The sequence below is a fragment of the Amblyraja radiata genome, chromosome 7, assembly GCF_010909765.2.
Source record: "Amblyraja radiata isolate CabotCenter1 chromosome 7, sAmbRad1.1.pri, whole genome shotgun sequence".
Lineage (NCBI taxonomy): Eukaryota > Metazoa > Chordata > Chondrichthyes > Rajiformes > Rajidae > Amblyraja > Amblyraja radiata.
In genome coordinates this window covers 41844738-41861197 of record NC_045962.1, presented here as the reverse complement: position 1 = coordinate 41861197, position 16460 = coordinate 41844738, and the positions used below count along the sequence as shown (strand labels likewise).

The 16460-nt window shown below is 43.8% G+C and overlaps 1 protein-coding gene across 1 annotated transcript in view; it reads right to left on the bottom strand.

Annotated features, from left to right (window-relative positions):
• Positions 1-16460, bottom strand: part of spag16 (sperm associated antigen 16) — a 677853-nt gene that overhangs the window by 522288 nt on the left and 139105 nt on the right. The window contains exon 11 of the mRNA XM_033024314.1: positions 10068-10201. Within this exon, the coding sequence (XP_032880205.1) occupies positions 10068-10201 (134 nt within the window). The remainder of the gene's footprint in view (positions 1-10067; positions 10202-16460) is intronic.

Below are 16460 nucleotides of genomic sequence, written 5' to 3'. Positions count from 1 at the left end.
CTATTAAAGGGCAATAAAGTGCGAAACATTGTGAACTCAAGGACAAGCTTTATTAAACATAAAAAATTCAAAAACAATAGCAGTGTTGCGGAGCCCAGAGTAACTGCATGTCGCTGCAGCAGGGCACTCCCTCGAATGGCCTCAACCTTATTCGGGAGTGGCACCACCCCCTGCGGTGTAACATGATGCCACAGAAAAGTGATGGAACACAGACCAAACTGACACTATGCGATGTTGACGGCCAGTCCATATTCACTGAGCACACGGAGGTGGGCATAGTGCTCCTGGGTACCCGGACGTGGCATCGAAGGACGAGACGCCAAAGCAAAGAAGTGGACGCCAAATAACCGAACAGAAACAAAGCTGAAATGCCAAATAACCGAAAGCATACAAGCAAAAACACCAACTAACCGAAAGGGTGGGACGCCAAAAAGCAAACTAACCGAAAGGGCGGGATGCCTAAAAGCCAACTAACCGAAAGGGTGGGATGCCTAAAAGCAAACTCACTGAAAGGCCGCTCTGCCGAAATGCCAACTCACTGAAAGGCTGCGTCGCCTACAAGCCAACTCACCGAAAGGCCGCTCTGCCGAAAAGTCAAATAACGGACATGACGCCACCGGGGGGGGGGGGGGGAGGTGGGACGTCAGTGATTGGTCCAGACCTCCGCATCCATCATATCACTAGCCAATGGATTCGGGAGGTTGGGGGTCATTTTCCCACACAATCCATAGGTGACTGGGCACTCTGGACCCAAGCACCAAGTTGTAAGCGGCCGAATGAGCACATCCCTCAGGACAGACCCAACTCTCCTATAGCCACAGCTGCCCTCTGCCTCGTCTCTCCCATGCGGCCGCACTGCGGCTGTGTGTGGGTCGGGGTCCGGGAGTCGGAGGGGGAGGGGTTGAGGTCCGATGGCGGAGCATCACGGTCAGTGACTCTGGGTGGGCAGAGGGACCAGCCTGTCCCACACCTCTGCTCCACCTGGCACTGCCGACACACAGCCCGTCACAGTGTGGCGGCATGGGGAGCCAGTCACCTATGGCTTGTGTGGGAAAATGACCCCCACCCTCCCGTCTCCATCGGCCAGTGATGTGATGGACCTGGGGGTCTGGACCAATTGCTGATGTCCCGCCCCCTCGAGGATATCATCTAACTAAATAAACAAAAAGTCGCAGCCGCGACCCACCATGTCCATGAGGCGCTGGAAAACCTGCGCGGCGGTCTTGAGACTGAAAGGCATGCCGATGAACTCAAAAAGCCCAAAAGGGGTAATGATAGCAGTTTTGCGAACGTCAGCCGGATGAACTGGAATGTGATGATAGCCATTCACCAGGTCGATCTTCGGAAAAAAATTGGCCCCATTCAAATGGGCCGTGAAGTCCTGGATATTCAGAACAGAATATCGATCAGCCACCGTGGCATCAAAGGCGATAATCCCCACAAGGCCTCCAGCCCCATTGTCTGAGGAACCATGTGCAGTGGGGAGGCTCACGGGCTATTAGAATGATGCACAACCCCCATCTCCTCCATCTGGCGGAATTCAGCCTTGGCAATGCGAAGCTTGGCAGAAGGCAACCGCGTGCACGAGCATGAAGTGGCGATCCGGTGAAGTATAATATGATACAAAACCCTATGTTTGGAAATGACCGACTGAAACTGAGGGGTCAGAATGGCACGAAACTCCGCCAATATCTAGGCATATACTAGACTAAGTGGGCCCATGTTCACACGGATGGGCTGGTCCCCCGATGCAATATTCCACCTCTCCACCAATTCCAATATTGGTGGCCAGTGGGGGGGGGGGGGATTTCTGGAGCGCTGGTATGGGTTCTTGGGGTGGCAGCTCAGTCCCTCAAGCCTGATGTGCTGGCAGCTCACTCACGGCTGGTGGGCTGGCAGTTGACTCACGGCTATTCCTTGAAATTCCATTTCAAGCAGGGTGCAAGGCCACCAAATTCAAATCCATTTTCCTACCATTTCAAGCAGGGTGCAAGGTCACCAAATTCAAGTGCAGTTTCTTACCTCTTCGAGCAGGGTGCAAGGCCACAAAATTCAAGTGCAGTTTCCTACCACTTCAAACAGGGTGCAAGGCCACCAAATTCAGGTTCAGTTTCCTACCACTTCAAGCAGGGTGCAAGGCCACCGAATTCAAGTGCAGTTTCCAACCACTTAAAGCAGGGTGCAAGGCCACCAAATTCAAGTGCAGTTTCATACCACTTCAAGTAGGGTGCAAGGCCACCACATTCAAATGCATTCATACCATTTCAAGCAAGGGGAAACCACCATAAAACCACCATAAAACCACACAAAACACCACACTCACAGTTCAGTAGACATTCAGTGTGTTCCGTTGATTCACAGCTCAGTCAGAGTTGTGACCTTCCCTTCCCTAATCATGCAGAGACTGAGCCACACCCACACTTCCCGGTTTTATAATCCCTCCCGCTTCCAACGGAAAAGGTGTGGCCTTCATGGCGTGATTGACAGGAGAGAGATTCTCAACCTTTTTTAAACACTAATAACACTTTTATTTTTCATTGATGGGAAGAATCCTCTGCACCTGATCAGCGGAGGGGGACTGAGTAAGATGGTCAAAAATCATAGCCGTAAGTGGTAGCGTTTTACCTAAAATCAATATAGTGCAAACAGGAAGTTGTCAACTTTAGGCAAACAACCCTTTGCAGTGCCTTTTCACTTCAACCCAAAACCCTCCCAAACAACCCTTTGCAGTGCCTTTTCACTTCAACCCAAAACCCCCCAAACAACCCTTTGCAGTGTCATTTCACTTCAACCCCAAATCCCCCAAACAACCCTTTGCAGTGCATTTTTACTTCAACCCAACCCCCCCCCCTCCCAAACAACCATTTGCAGTGCATTTTTACTTCAACCCAAAAAAAACCCAAACAACCATTTGCAGTGCATTTTTCCTTCGACCCCAAAACTCCCCCAAACAACCATCTGCAGTGTATTTTTACTTCAACCCAAAAAAACCCCAAACAACCATCTGCAGTGCATTTTTACTTCAACCCAAACAACAATTTGCAGTGCATTTTTACTTCAACCTAAACAACCATTTGCAGTGCATTTTTTACCAACCCAAACAACCATTTGCAGTAGATTTTTACTTCAACACAAACAATCATTTGCAGTGCATTTTTACTTCAAACCAACCATATTTTCATTTTCAAACCACATTAAGGGCACTCACAGTTTAGTAGACATGTGTTCAGTGTTATTCAGAGCTCAGAGAGACGTGACCATCTGGCTTCCTCCATCTTGCAGAGACTGAGTGAGGCGCACTACTTCCGGGTTTTATAGTCCCTCCTCCCTCCCGCCAGCAGGGGCAGCAGAGAATGGCGATTAAAAAAAAAAACATTACTATCTCTCTGATTTTTCATCGTTGGGAAAAATCCTCCTGTCCCGGAAGGCAGAGGGGGGCTCTGAGCGAGGTGGCCAAAAATGAGGGCCGTAGGTGGCGGCGTTCTCTCGGAAATCGCAGCACAGTGAGCCAAAAACTGTCAAGATCAGACTTTTAGTAATATAGATGTGGAGAGATAAAGAACAATGAATGAAAGATATGCAAAAAGGTACCGATGATAAACGAAACAGGCCATTGTTAGCTGTTTGTAGGGTGATAATGAGAAGTTAGTGCGGCTTTGGTGGGGGAGGGATAGAGAGAGATGGAATGCTAGGGCTACCTAAAGTGAGATAAATCAATATTCATATCACTGGGCTGTAAACTGCCCAAGAGAAATATGGGATGCTGTTATTTGCTCCTATTTGCATTTAGCCTAACGTTGATGCAGCCTTAAAATAATTTGTGACTAAAATGTTGAGTGCCACTTCCAAATGGCAATGTATTGGTACTTTCTGCTCATTCTATTGAGTGCAGCAAAAAACAAAAAAACAAATAGATTCCATCTGGACAAATTTCTTGACCAATGTTTTTAAAACAAAATTAAACTAACATTACGGCATGCATAAATCACCATCTCATTATTTATTCACAGAGAACCCATGTGTATGCAAAAGCTATCCAAGCGCATCATTAACATTCTGAGTTCCAAGCAGTGATTGAAGTATCATCATTTGTGTTAAATAAAAATAAACCAGATTTAAAAACTTGATTTCATGCAAACATAAAATGAACTAAATCAAATGGACTCGCTCTCAAGTGCCTTTTGCTTTCACAGTCAATTAATACCATAGACCACAGTGTAGAGCGACAGACACATACTCAAAGTAAAGATCCAACAAGTTTATTGGCACAGCAGGTTAAGTTTCACAGCATGTTGGCATCACTGTGTCTGCATCACGACTGGCAGCTTGTGTCAGGAGCCGTTAGTCTGAATGGTGCCAGTATGTTAAAAACCTGGACAGTATTATAGATAATAGTGGTGTGTAACATGTGTGTGTTAGTATTGGTTGATATATAAGTAGAGCAAATCTACATCTTTCCTCTTAAGAAAATAACGTAACTACAAATATATATGTAAGTACAATTAATCAAGTTTAACTGGCGCGTGTAAACAAATAGACAGTTACTTCAGCGCTGGAACAGGTTAAACATGGTCCCCGTATCTAAGGGTAGGTTTACAAATATGACCCGCACATGTACGGTATAAGCTCGCAACTCCATCCTTCACCAGCGAAAACTGAGAGACTGGGGGCTGTTGGAACACCGGAGATCCGTGAGACGGGTGAGTTGAAGCTGGGCACCGAACGTGGTGACGAGAACGCAGGATACATGATGGACGCAGACTCAGTGAATGGACGTCGGGCCTGGGAAGAAAGTGTGTCAGTCATTCAGTTAAACAGTCCTGGAACATCTGGATACGGGATCGTGTGTTGTGGTTCCTTCACTGGTAGAAGGTGCTGACGGTTTTGCCGATAGGTCCCTCCATTCGAATCGACCATGTACGAACGTGGTTCCGACCGTGGCCCTTATCAGTCTGAAGTCGTACAACTTGACCACTCGCCAATTTACCCTTTCAAAAAGTCAATAAATGGAGACCATATTCTAGCAAATAATTCTTGTTTGTCAATTAAGACAAGTCTAGTTCTTTCCAAATGCAAGGTCTCTGACATCTCCATAATCCACATTTTAATTGTGTGGGTTGTTGGACTTTCCAAAATTTTAATGTTAATTTTTTCACAGTTATTATACTATAATCAAGGAAGTTTATTTGGCTTGTTGTAAGTTTTAGGCTTTGTTCTGATATTCCTAATATTATTAGTTTTGAGTCGGGATCCAATTGGGTGTTAACAACTTCAGAAATTATTCTAAAAATATCTGTCCAGAAATGTTTCTTAAGTTGAGCAAGTCCAGATCACATTTTTGCCAAATGTGACCTTTCCATCACCCGTTTGGCACTCCGGACCGCCCGCTCGGCCAGCCCGTTCAATTGAGGGAACTCAGGACTGCTGGTAATGTGATGAAAGTCCCATCGTTGGGCAAAACTTGAAACACTGGCTGGTGAATTGGCTTCCATTTTCAGACAGGAGTTTCGAGGGCGCCCCGAAAATTGGCACGCTAGCTTTTAAACCACTACCGCTGAAGTGGGGCTGGGAAGCAGGTCAATCTCAAACCAGCCCGTGAACGAGTCAACAAGAACCAGGTATTGCTTACCATGCCACTCGAAAATGTCAGTTGCCACTGTGGACCATGGCAAGGCAGGAACTGGGTGAGAAAGCAGCGGCTGCTTGGGTTGATGGGACACCAGGCTGTTGCAGATCGCGCAAGCTTCCACCTTCTTCCCGTATGAACTTGGTCATACGGGGCCAGAAAAACAAGTTCTTAGCTCGAAGAATGGTTGCCTCGGCTGGGTTGTCCCCTATGGACAGAGTCAAAGTATTTGTCCCATAAGGCAGTTGGAATGACCGCCTTGTGTCCCATGACAATCACACCGTCCTGGAGCACAAGCTCGTCGCGGACCGGGAAGTATGGGCGAATAGCAACTGGTACCCTGTGTTTCTTATCCGGCCAGCCATGCCGGATGATCGAGGACAGGGACTGTAGGGTGTCATCGGATGCTGTCTGCGCAGCCAAGTCGTCCCGTCATTCAGTGGGAAGGTAGGACACCATCATCACAAGGTAGGTGTCATTGTCTGACAGTTGCTCGCAGGTCTTGCACGGGGCTCTGGATAGAGAGTCGGCTAGGTGCATGTCTTTGCTTGGTTTGTAAACAAGTTTAATATCGTACCTATGAAGCTGCATCATCATCCGCTGCAGTCGGGCAGGAGCGGCATGGATCGGCTTGTTCAAGGTGCTGATTAGGGACTGGTGGTCTGTTTCAACAGTCACAGTCTTTCCAAAAATAAAGTATTTGAATTTCTCACAGGCGAAAACCAATGCCTGTAGTTCCTTCTCTATTTGAGCACAGCGTTGTTCAGTGTCGGACATTGTGTGAGAGACATATGCAACAGGTCTGCTGTCACCCTCACTGGTACCCTGAAGTCAGGCAGCACCCAATCCGTACTGGGAGGCATCGCAGGTTAATGTTACAGGCAGCTTTACATCGAAGTAAGCCAGAGTCGGGGCACAGGACAGCTGTTTTAGAGTGTCAAACGCTCTCAGGTGTTGTGTATACCAGGACCAGGTTGAGTCCTTGTGTGCGAGCTGCTGCAGTGGGGCTGACTTCGCTGAAGTTCGGAATGAACTTACCCAGGTAGTTCACCATGCCCAGGAATCTCTGTAGACTGGTTACATCTGTGGGAACCGGCAGTTCGTTGATAGCAATGGTCTTGGAAAGATCTGGTTTGAGTCCATCACTAGTAAAAACATGTCCCACATACTTCACTTCCTTGACACAAAATCTGCACTTTAGGGGGTTGAGCTTGAGATTGATGTCCTTGGCACGATCCAGTACTTTCTTTAAATTGGTATCGTGCTCTGACATATCACGGCCAGCAACGAGGATATCATCGACAATAATGGCACTAGGGTAACCTGCAAACAGCTGTTCCATCGTGCGCTGGAAAACTTAACTAGTGGAGTTGATGCCAAAGGGCATTCACAGAAACTGCTGGTCTCCAACTTCTGACACCATGTAGAGCATCAGACACATACTCAAAGTAAAGATCCAACAGGTTTATTGGCATATAATAAAGTTATACAGCATGTTGGCATTACCGTGTCTGCATCACGACTGGCAACTTGTGTCAGGAGCCGTTAGTATGAATGGTACTGGTATGGTGAAAATGCGGACTGGATTATAGATAATAGTGGTGTGTAGCATGTGTGTGTTAGTATAGGTTGACATATAAGTAGAGCAGGTCTAGACACAGGATATGATAGAAACCAGGAGAATGACATTTTTTCCTTCAATTTTCATTTTAATGAAACAAACATTGCAAAGATTTCTTATTCCCAAGGGCTGCTCTTTACCACTCTGTTTTGTTTGTTATTGACTTGAAATTGGTGCTTGCAACAATAAGTCAGACAATAAAACTACATGAAGCAAATAGATACTTAAGCTTGTCACTGCATTATTCAAAATCTTCTAGCTTTATATAGATAACCGCAATATGTCTGTTATATTCCAGTATTCTTTGTATACAATTTAAACAAAGTTACGGTACTTAAAGTGTACTCCAAATAATTTATCAATGAAGAAGTAATGAAAAAACAGTGCATATTTGTCCAGAATCCATTCAGGGAAAAGGATAGCTCAGATGACAATTTCCCACTCGTGAGATCTGATCCTGAGATTTATGAAGGCTGATTAAGGCTGGGGTGCTAGATCACCTTGCCCACTTGTAAATTCACACGGCAGCTTTTGTAGATGATAATATACAAAAAGCATTTTAGGGCATCACAACAGTCTTTAAATCAGCCCTCTAAGAGATCACTGGGACTTCCAAAAGATGGTCTAAGTAAATGGTGACGTGTAAAGTGTAGCCTGAAGCTGAATTCTGAACCTAGGGCTACAATTGGTAATCCCTCATAAATACCCATAGCCTCTTTCACTATAAATCAACAGCCTGCTACTGAAACTACTTGAAAGCATAGGGTATGTATTCAGTGAAAGGCATCCAGTAGAAAAGCACTAAAGAATATGCAATTGTGAATGGCTATATATATATATATATATGTTCTTATTCTTGATGGATTGTATAAATGTAGATTTAATGTTTATTGGGTGGTATTCATATTGGCATGAGATTAGATTTTAGTAATTCTACTGTCATGTCTGTACAGGTAATAAAACTTGGAATCGCTGAAAGAAAGTTCAGGTCTGATTACCATGCTTTAGGAAAGATGAGATAGTGCTGCAGAAGGTAGAGATCCAGTGGGATGTTGTCTGGGATAAAACTATTCAGTTGTGAGGAGAGACTGGAGAAGCTATTTTATTTCTTCCTGGAGAGAAGATTACAGCATTTAAAATTATGAGGGGTGTAAATAAGGTAGACTGCATGAAATGCTTTCCTATACCAGAGGTCAATAAAACTAGAAAATACAGATTTAATGCAAGGAAAAGATATTCAGAGGGGACACAAGAGGGACCTTCTTCTCCCAGAGAATGATGGGCATTTGGAACATATTGCTTAAGAGAGTGATGACTTAAATTGCCTCAGCATAGAAGGCTATGTTCCAAGTGTTGTGAAATTGAATGAATATCGAAGGTTGCCACTGATCGGCATGGATAAGTTGAGTTGAATGGCCTATTTCCATGCTGTATGATTCTATGGCCCTATATTCATGATTTATGAAATTGACTATGAGGTGACTGCTAAATCAGAGGACCTAAATTGGGAGTGGTGAAATAAATGTGGGTTCCTTTTTAATTTTATTCACTTCTGGGATGTGTGTACCATAGATGGATTATCATTTATCATATTCCCTTGAGTAGTAATGACAGGGATCACAGGAGACGGATCTTCCACTTGGTCCTTCCGGCTGAATGTTAATGCAAATGTTTCAGACTTAAGTTTAGCAGGTGCGTGCTTTGCTCTTATATTATCGAGCATTATTATTTAAAGAGTATTAAGTTTTCTCCAAGTTTTCTTAATCTTTTCTTAATGAGTACATAAGCTTTGCATCACAATTAGATTAAAAAGTAGAATTCAAATTGGCATTTACGAGGTAAAAACCATCCTGGATCAATAATCTCAGAAAACAAATGAAGTCGGTAAGTTGTAAGGAAGAAGGTGGGTTTGAAGTGTCTGTAGCGCATGAACAGTGACACAAACCTTGGTCACTAACATATTTCTGCCCTGTCATTTTGTCACACTTTGTAATAAATGCCAGAAATTTTTAATTTGAGGCAATCAACAATCTGCTGTTATCAAATTACGATTAAGGTCATCAAATAGATTTCAAAATGCAATTTCAAATGCACAAGAATGTCAACTAGGAAAAACATTTTTTTTAATGAATTCAAGATATATATTGCACAAATCCAGTGTTTTGAAGATTGGTATACATTGTTACTGCGATGCAATCAAAAGATCACAGTTTATTTCCAATAGTTTCACTGACTTGGTCTTCTAAAATAGTCAGCTGTAATTTTTTGAAAACATTCTAAAATATGGTTATAATATGCTACAGGTCTGTAATATTACAAACTGTATAATTACTTATAAATAGAAATACGTTAGTAGTTCTGTGTTGCTCAAGGCAACACAATTTATAGAATATGAATAAGATTAGATATTACATTTAAAATCTTGATCTCTGCAAAACTGAAAGCAGACATTATATAATCAATATTTATGCAAAATTACACGAGCATTGTTAGTGATGTGCTGAGTCTCTGACATCAAACCTTACAGAGAATGCTAATGACCAATCCTCTATTCCATTTCTCCAAGCAGATGCTACAGCTGCCACACCAAAAATATTCTGACTGCCAGATAACCAATGGAGATGTGAGCCAATTTCCCGTCATCTAGTATTGTTGAACTTGAATTGATAATGTAGCTCTCCCATGGGGCTTAAACCTGAAAATCCATTTGCTTTGCGCCAATGTAATAATCACTGTCCCTAATTATGCTACAGTTTCAATTGAATGCTGGTGACACAACAATTTCGTGAGAATTACAATATAGATAAAACATTTACTTACCAGCTCACTGCCAGCTCATGAACTTTGAGAGTCTTTGTCATTTTACATCCACCTGATCTAAGCAAGTTACTGGGAGTACCTTTCATCTGAGCAAGGTAAGGGTTCACTCTTGTGTCAATAGGAAAGTCAGAATCCTATCAGTACAAAAATAAATATTTTACTAATTGCATCATTAAAGGCCAACATATAGTGTTAAAAATATTCAGAACAGTAGTCTGGTACCAGTACATCAAACATGACTAAAATTATCATTTACTAGAGTTACCAATATACATATATTTTAATAAATGTTATATCACCAAAATATTCCCACAATTATCAATTATGTACACATTATCAGTTTAATTTGTGATTTATTAGAAGCACATTGCTAACAATAGATCCAATAATCATACTCATAATCATGGTTATATTTAGCACTAACTTAGATTGATCCAAAAAAGGAGCTTCCATGATGCACAGAAGAACGATAATGATGCTCTTAACTCCACCAGATAAAACCCACTGTATTGAACTCATTCTCTCACATTCTCTGCATTAAAACTTGGGACAGCTTGGAGATAAACTAATCCCTTGCCTCTTCCATCTTTACAGGTCGATCAATATTGATGCAACAAAAGCAGCAGCTAACGGCCACACTTTTGTTTTTCATGAATATAGACAATAGACAATAGGTGCAGGAGTAGGCCATTCGGCCCTTCGAGCCAGCACCACCATTCAATGTGATCATGGCTGATCATCCCGAATCAGTACCCTGTTCCTGCCTTTTCCCCATATCCCCTGACTCCGCTATCTTTAAGAGCCCTATCCACCTCTCGCTTGAAAGCATCCAGAGAACTTGTCTCCACCGCCCTCAGAGGCAGAGAATTCCACACACTCACGACTCTCTGTGAGAAAAAGTGTTTCCTCGTCTCCGTTCTAATTGGTTTACCCCTTATTCTTAAACTGTAGCCCCTGGTTCTGGACTCCCCCAACATCGGGAACATGTTTCCAGCCTCCAGCTTGTCCAAACCCTTAACAATCTTATATGTTTCAATAAAATTCCCTCTCATCCTTCTAAACTCCAGAGTGTACAAGCCCAGCTGCTTCATTCTCTAAGCATATGACAGTCCCGCCATCCCGGGAATTAACCTTGTAAACCTACGCTGCACTCCCTCAATAGCAAGAATGTCCTTCCTCAAATTAGGGGACCAAAACTGCACACAATACTCCAGGTTTGGTCTCACTAAGGCTCTGTACAACTGTAGAAGGACCTCTTTGCTCCTATACTCGACTCCTCTTGTTATAAAGGCCAACGTGCCATTCGCTTTCTTCACTGCCTGCTGTACCTGCATGCTTACTTTCATAGACTGATGAACAAGGACGCCCAGATCCCGCTGTACTTCCCCTTTTCCCAACTTGACGCCATTTAGATAGTAATAATAATAATAATAATAATAATAATAATAATATATTTTATTGTCATTGCACATAAGTGCAACGAGATTTGGGTATGCAGCTTCCATCCGACATCATAACTTAAGTAACTACTAAAATTTAGGTTTTAATACCCCGAGAACATGGTTTGTACAAAGAACATTACAACAGTAAAATAGTCAAAATAGACTAAAATGCAGATGTGTCTGTGCGACGTGACCATCCGAGGGAGACAGTCCGTGGGGGTGGGGGGCACTCAGCAGGGTCGGTTCAGAGCAGCTATAGCTCTGGGAAAGAAGCTGTTCCTGAGTCTGGAGGTGTGGGCGTAGAAGGCCTTGTAACGTCTGCCGAAAGGAAGTAGTTGGAACAGTCCATTACAAGGGTGTGAGGGGTCTTTGTGAATGCTGACGGCCTTCCTGAGGCACCGTGTAATCTGCCTTCATGTTTTTGCTACCAAAGTGGATAACCTCACATTTCTCCACATTAAACGTCATCTGCCACGCATCCGCCCACTCCCCCAACCTGTCCAAGTCACCCTGCATTCTCATAGCATCCTCCTCACAGATCACACTGCCACCCAGCTTTGTGTCATCTGCAAATTTGCTATTGTTACTTTGGATTGTGGACTTTGGAAGGAGTAGGAGGGGGACCCACAGCCCCATTTATATCAACGGGTCGATGGTTGAAAGGGTCAAGAGCTTCAAATTCCTGGGCGTGCACATCTCTGAAGATCTTTCCTGGTCCGAGAACACTAATGCAATCATCAAAAAAGCACATCAGCGCCTCTACTTCCTGAGAAGATTACGGAGAGTCGGATTGTCAAGGAAGACTCTCTCTAACTTCTACAGGTGCACAGTCGAGAGCATGCTGACCGGTTGCATCGTGGCTTGGTTCGGCAATTTGAGCGCCCTGGAAAGGAAAAGACTACAAAAAGTAGTAAACACTGCCCAGTCCATCATCGGCTCTGACCTTCCTTCCATCGAGGGGATCTATCGCAGTCGCTGCCTCAAAAAGGCTGGCAGTATCATGAAAGACCCACACCATCCTGGCCACACACTCATCTCCCTGCTACCTTCAGGTAGAAGGTACAGGAGCCTGAAGACTGCAACAACCAGGTTCAGGAATAGTTACTTCCCCTCAGCCATCAGGCTATTAAACCTGGCTCGGACAAAACTCTGATTATTACCAACCACTTTCTGTTATTTGCACTATCAGTTTATTTATTCATGTGTGTATATATTTATATCATGGTATATGGACACATTTATCTGTTTTGTAGTAAATGCCTACTATTTTCTGTGTGCTTAAGCAAAGCAAGAATTTCATTGTCCTATACAGGGACACATGACAATAAACTAACTTGAACTTGAACTTGAACTTGATCCCTTCATCCAAATCATTGATGTATACTGTAAATAGCTGCGGTCCCAGCACCGAGCCTTGCGGTACCCCACTAGTCACTGCCTGCCATTCTGAAAGGGACCCGTTAATCCCTACTCTTTGTTTCCTGTCTGCCAACCAATTTTCTATCCATGTCAGCACTCCACCCCCAAAACCATGTGCCCTAATTTTGCCCACTAATCTCCTATGTGGAACCTTATCAAATGCTTTCTGAAAGTCCTTTCATGGACTTTCTGAAGCATCACAAATAGTTGTGCCCTGCATAATTTCGGAGATATCAGCTGGACTCTTCTGCCACGACATGTTCAAAGAGTGAGAGCTGTGCAGAATGGAAACAATCAAGTTGCCATTCTGAGCAAATCCCATTTTCTGCATTTGCCCACAATCCTATAATCCCTTCCTATCCTTATAACTAGCAAAATGTAATTTGAAAGGTGCAATTTTATCATCTATAGCTTTTTCTGACAACTCATTCCAGATACAGACTACACTCAGAGTGAAAAAATTGCCTCAGAGGTTCCACTTTAATCTTTCCTCTTTCATCTTAAACTTATGCCCTTCAGTTTTAGAATCCTCTACCCTTGGAAAAAGACTGAGCGTCCACTTTATCCATTCCCCTCATGATCATGTACACCTCAACAAGGTCACCCTCAGACTCTGAAAGAAAAAAATCCCAGCCTATCCAACAAACCTCTCCCTTTAACTCAAGCCTGTAAGTCCAGGAGCATCTTGCTGAATCTTTTCTGCATCATTTCCAACTTAATGTTCCAATAGTTAGGTGACCAGAACAGCGCACAGTATTCCAAGTAGGATCTCACCAATGACTTGTTCACAGAGCATGACTGCACAAGAGCAAGTACAGCGATTAATATGACCCAAGAAGCAAAAAAATGGGAACAAACTGGCCTTACTGCAAATACAGATATTAATAGCTAAACGTTTGAATGAAAATTAAAGATTATCACCATCAATGCATTAATTTGTTGGTCTTCCTGCCAAGTCAAAACATAGCAGCCACAAAACTGCCGTTTCTCAAGTTTGCTCTGCAGAATCTATCTAGGCAGCAGAATTATTTGTGAATTCCATGCAATTGTTCAATCAGAGCCCCCACATTCCGACTTCTCGGTATCCATAGCCAAGTTTCCAACAAGTTCCATGAATCAAGTGTTTAGTTGCCCACTTTCCCTAAGCATTCAGCCTAATGACAGTTGAACTGGGTGGAAAAAAGGTAGTTTGAAATTAGCATTTGATAAAACACCATAAAACCTTAGTGGGATACTGGATACAGAATAAAATAATGTGATTCCTGTTGTATCTATGTAAGACTGTCCTTACAGTCACCACTAGAGGGCTCTGCCCCTATATGTTTGTTTTCTCGGAATCAGTCAGGCAGCTATTTTGGCTTGAAATAAACACACTTAAGGGCCTGTCCCACTTGGCCGTCATTTACGTTATCATGCGTCCGCACAGCCGTCTGGAGTGCGTGACGTCATTTGAAGATAGACACAAAATGCAGGAGGAACTCAGCGGGACCGGCAGCATCTCTGGAGAGAAGGAATGGATGATGTTTCGGATCAAGACTCTTCTTCAGTCTGAAGAAGGGTCTCGACCCGAAATTTCACCCATTGCTTCTCTCCAGAGATGCTGCCGGTCCCACTGAGTTACTCCTGCATTTTGTGTCTATCTCCAATCATCTTGGCCCCTCTCGGGGAGTAGGAGTGGGTGGGGACCCGGATCCGCAACGGCCGTGAGCCCCAGGCCGAGCTCGGCGATTGCTTGCCTGCTCCTGCTGCTGTTGGAGGTGAGACATTGTGCCGCGCCAGGATATCCCACTTGGCCGTCATTTAGGCGACAGGCCAGTGGCGCGCGAAGATTTAGTGCAGAACGAAATCCTGGAGCGCTGCGCGATACCGCGCAAAACTCCACACTCCTCCACGCCACTCCATGCGTCTGTCCCGCGCAACCCACACGCGACCCACATGCTACCAGGTCGTGTAAATGGTGCACAAATGACAGCCAAGTGGGACAGGCCCTTTACTGGCTCGATACAACATGAGTCGATATTGAGTTATTAGTTGTCAAACACAACATCTGGCGACGAGGATGGCTAGTTTAACTCTTGCTGCCCCATCTCCATTCTTGGAAGTCCAGGAGCGTCTCCTGTACCATGGACATGACGTTTCGTAAGTTTCACCACATACTTGATCGCAAGCGGCCTGGACGGAGAGGCCATATCGACTGCTCACCGCCGAGCGATCCTGCTGCATTACCTCGGAACGGAGGAACAGCGGAAATTTGCGCAGTTTGACAATGCTGCAACGAGTAAGTACAGTGATGCTGTTACTGCACTTGGCAAATATTTTGGCCCAAAGACAAGTGTGATGATAGAGAGATATCGTTTTTCATCAACATTCACAGGGACATGGCAAACCAGTGAAGCAATTTGTTTCTTCATTGATAGAACTAGCTGCAAAGTGTAATTTTGGAGCACTGACTGATGAGTTGGTGAGAGACCAGCTGATAGAAAAGACCTATCCCGCGGATCAAAGAGTGCCTTCTAATGGGGGATGATGATCTCAAACTCGAAAAGGCACAAGAATTAGCCGTGCAAATCGAAAGTGCAATACATGATGCCAAGGTGCTCAAACAACATTCGATGGCAAGCACTGAGGGAGCATCTGGTCATTCATCTCATCAGAAGAACACAGCACCAGTACAGGGCATTCAGAAACAGTCATAATAATAATAATAATAATAATAATAATAATAATAATAATAATAATAATAATAAGCCTTTATTGTCATTGTACCTAGAAATACAACAAAATTAGGAGAGCTACTACTGATCAGTGCAACCAAAAAGTCCAAACAAGACGAAAACACATCCAATACATTCAATACGTTTTTTAACTGCTTAAAATAGTAGATAAATTATAATTATCACACCTAGGTAGAACATTGCACATTACACCTAGGGAGAATATTACACTTAAAATTTAATAATATTTTTTTTTAAAGAAGAATATTAGCTGAGTGGCCTGTGTTGTAGTGGAATGAATGACAGCATTCTCATGTTAGTTGGATATTTGAGGAATTTAGAGTTCTAATGGCCCAGGGAAAGAAACTGTTCTTGAGTCTGTTTGTCCAGCTTTTGATTCACCTGTACCGTCTACCAGAGGGCAGGAGGTTGAACGGGAACTGTCCAGGATGGGAGGGGTTTTTGATTATTTTCCTGGCTCTACAGAGGCACCGAGAGCTGGAGATGTCTTCCAGGGAAGGTAGAGGGCAGCTGATGATTTTCTGGGCAGTTTTGATCACTCTCTGCAGTGCTCTCCTGTCTGCTGCTGAGCAGCCGGCATACCACACCGTGATACAATATGCCAGCACACTCTCGATGGTGGAGCGGTAGATGGTCACTGGCAGCTTCTCCTCTAAACTGTTCTTCCTTAGCACTCTCAGGAAGTGCAATCGCTGCTGGGTCTTTTTTACCACCGCTGACGTGTTGGCAGACCAGGAGAGGTCCTCCGCGATGTGCGTTCCCAGGAATTTGAAGGTGGAAACCCTCTCGACACAGTC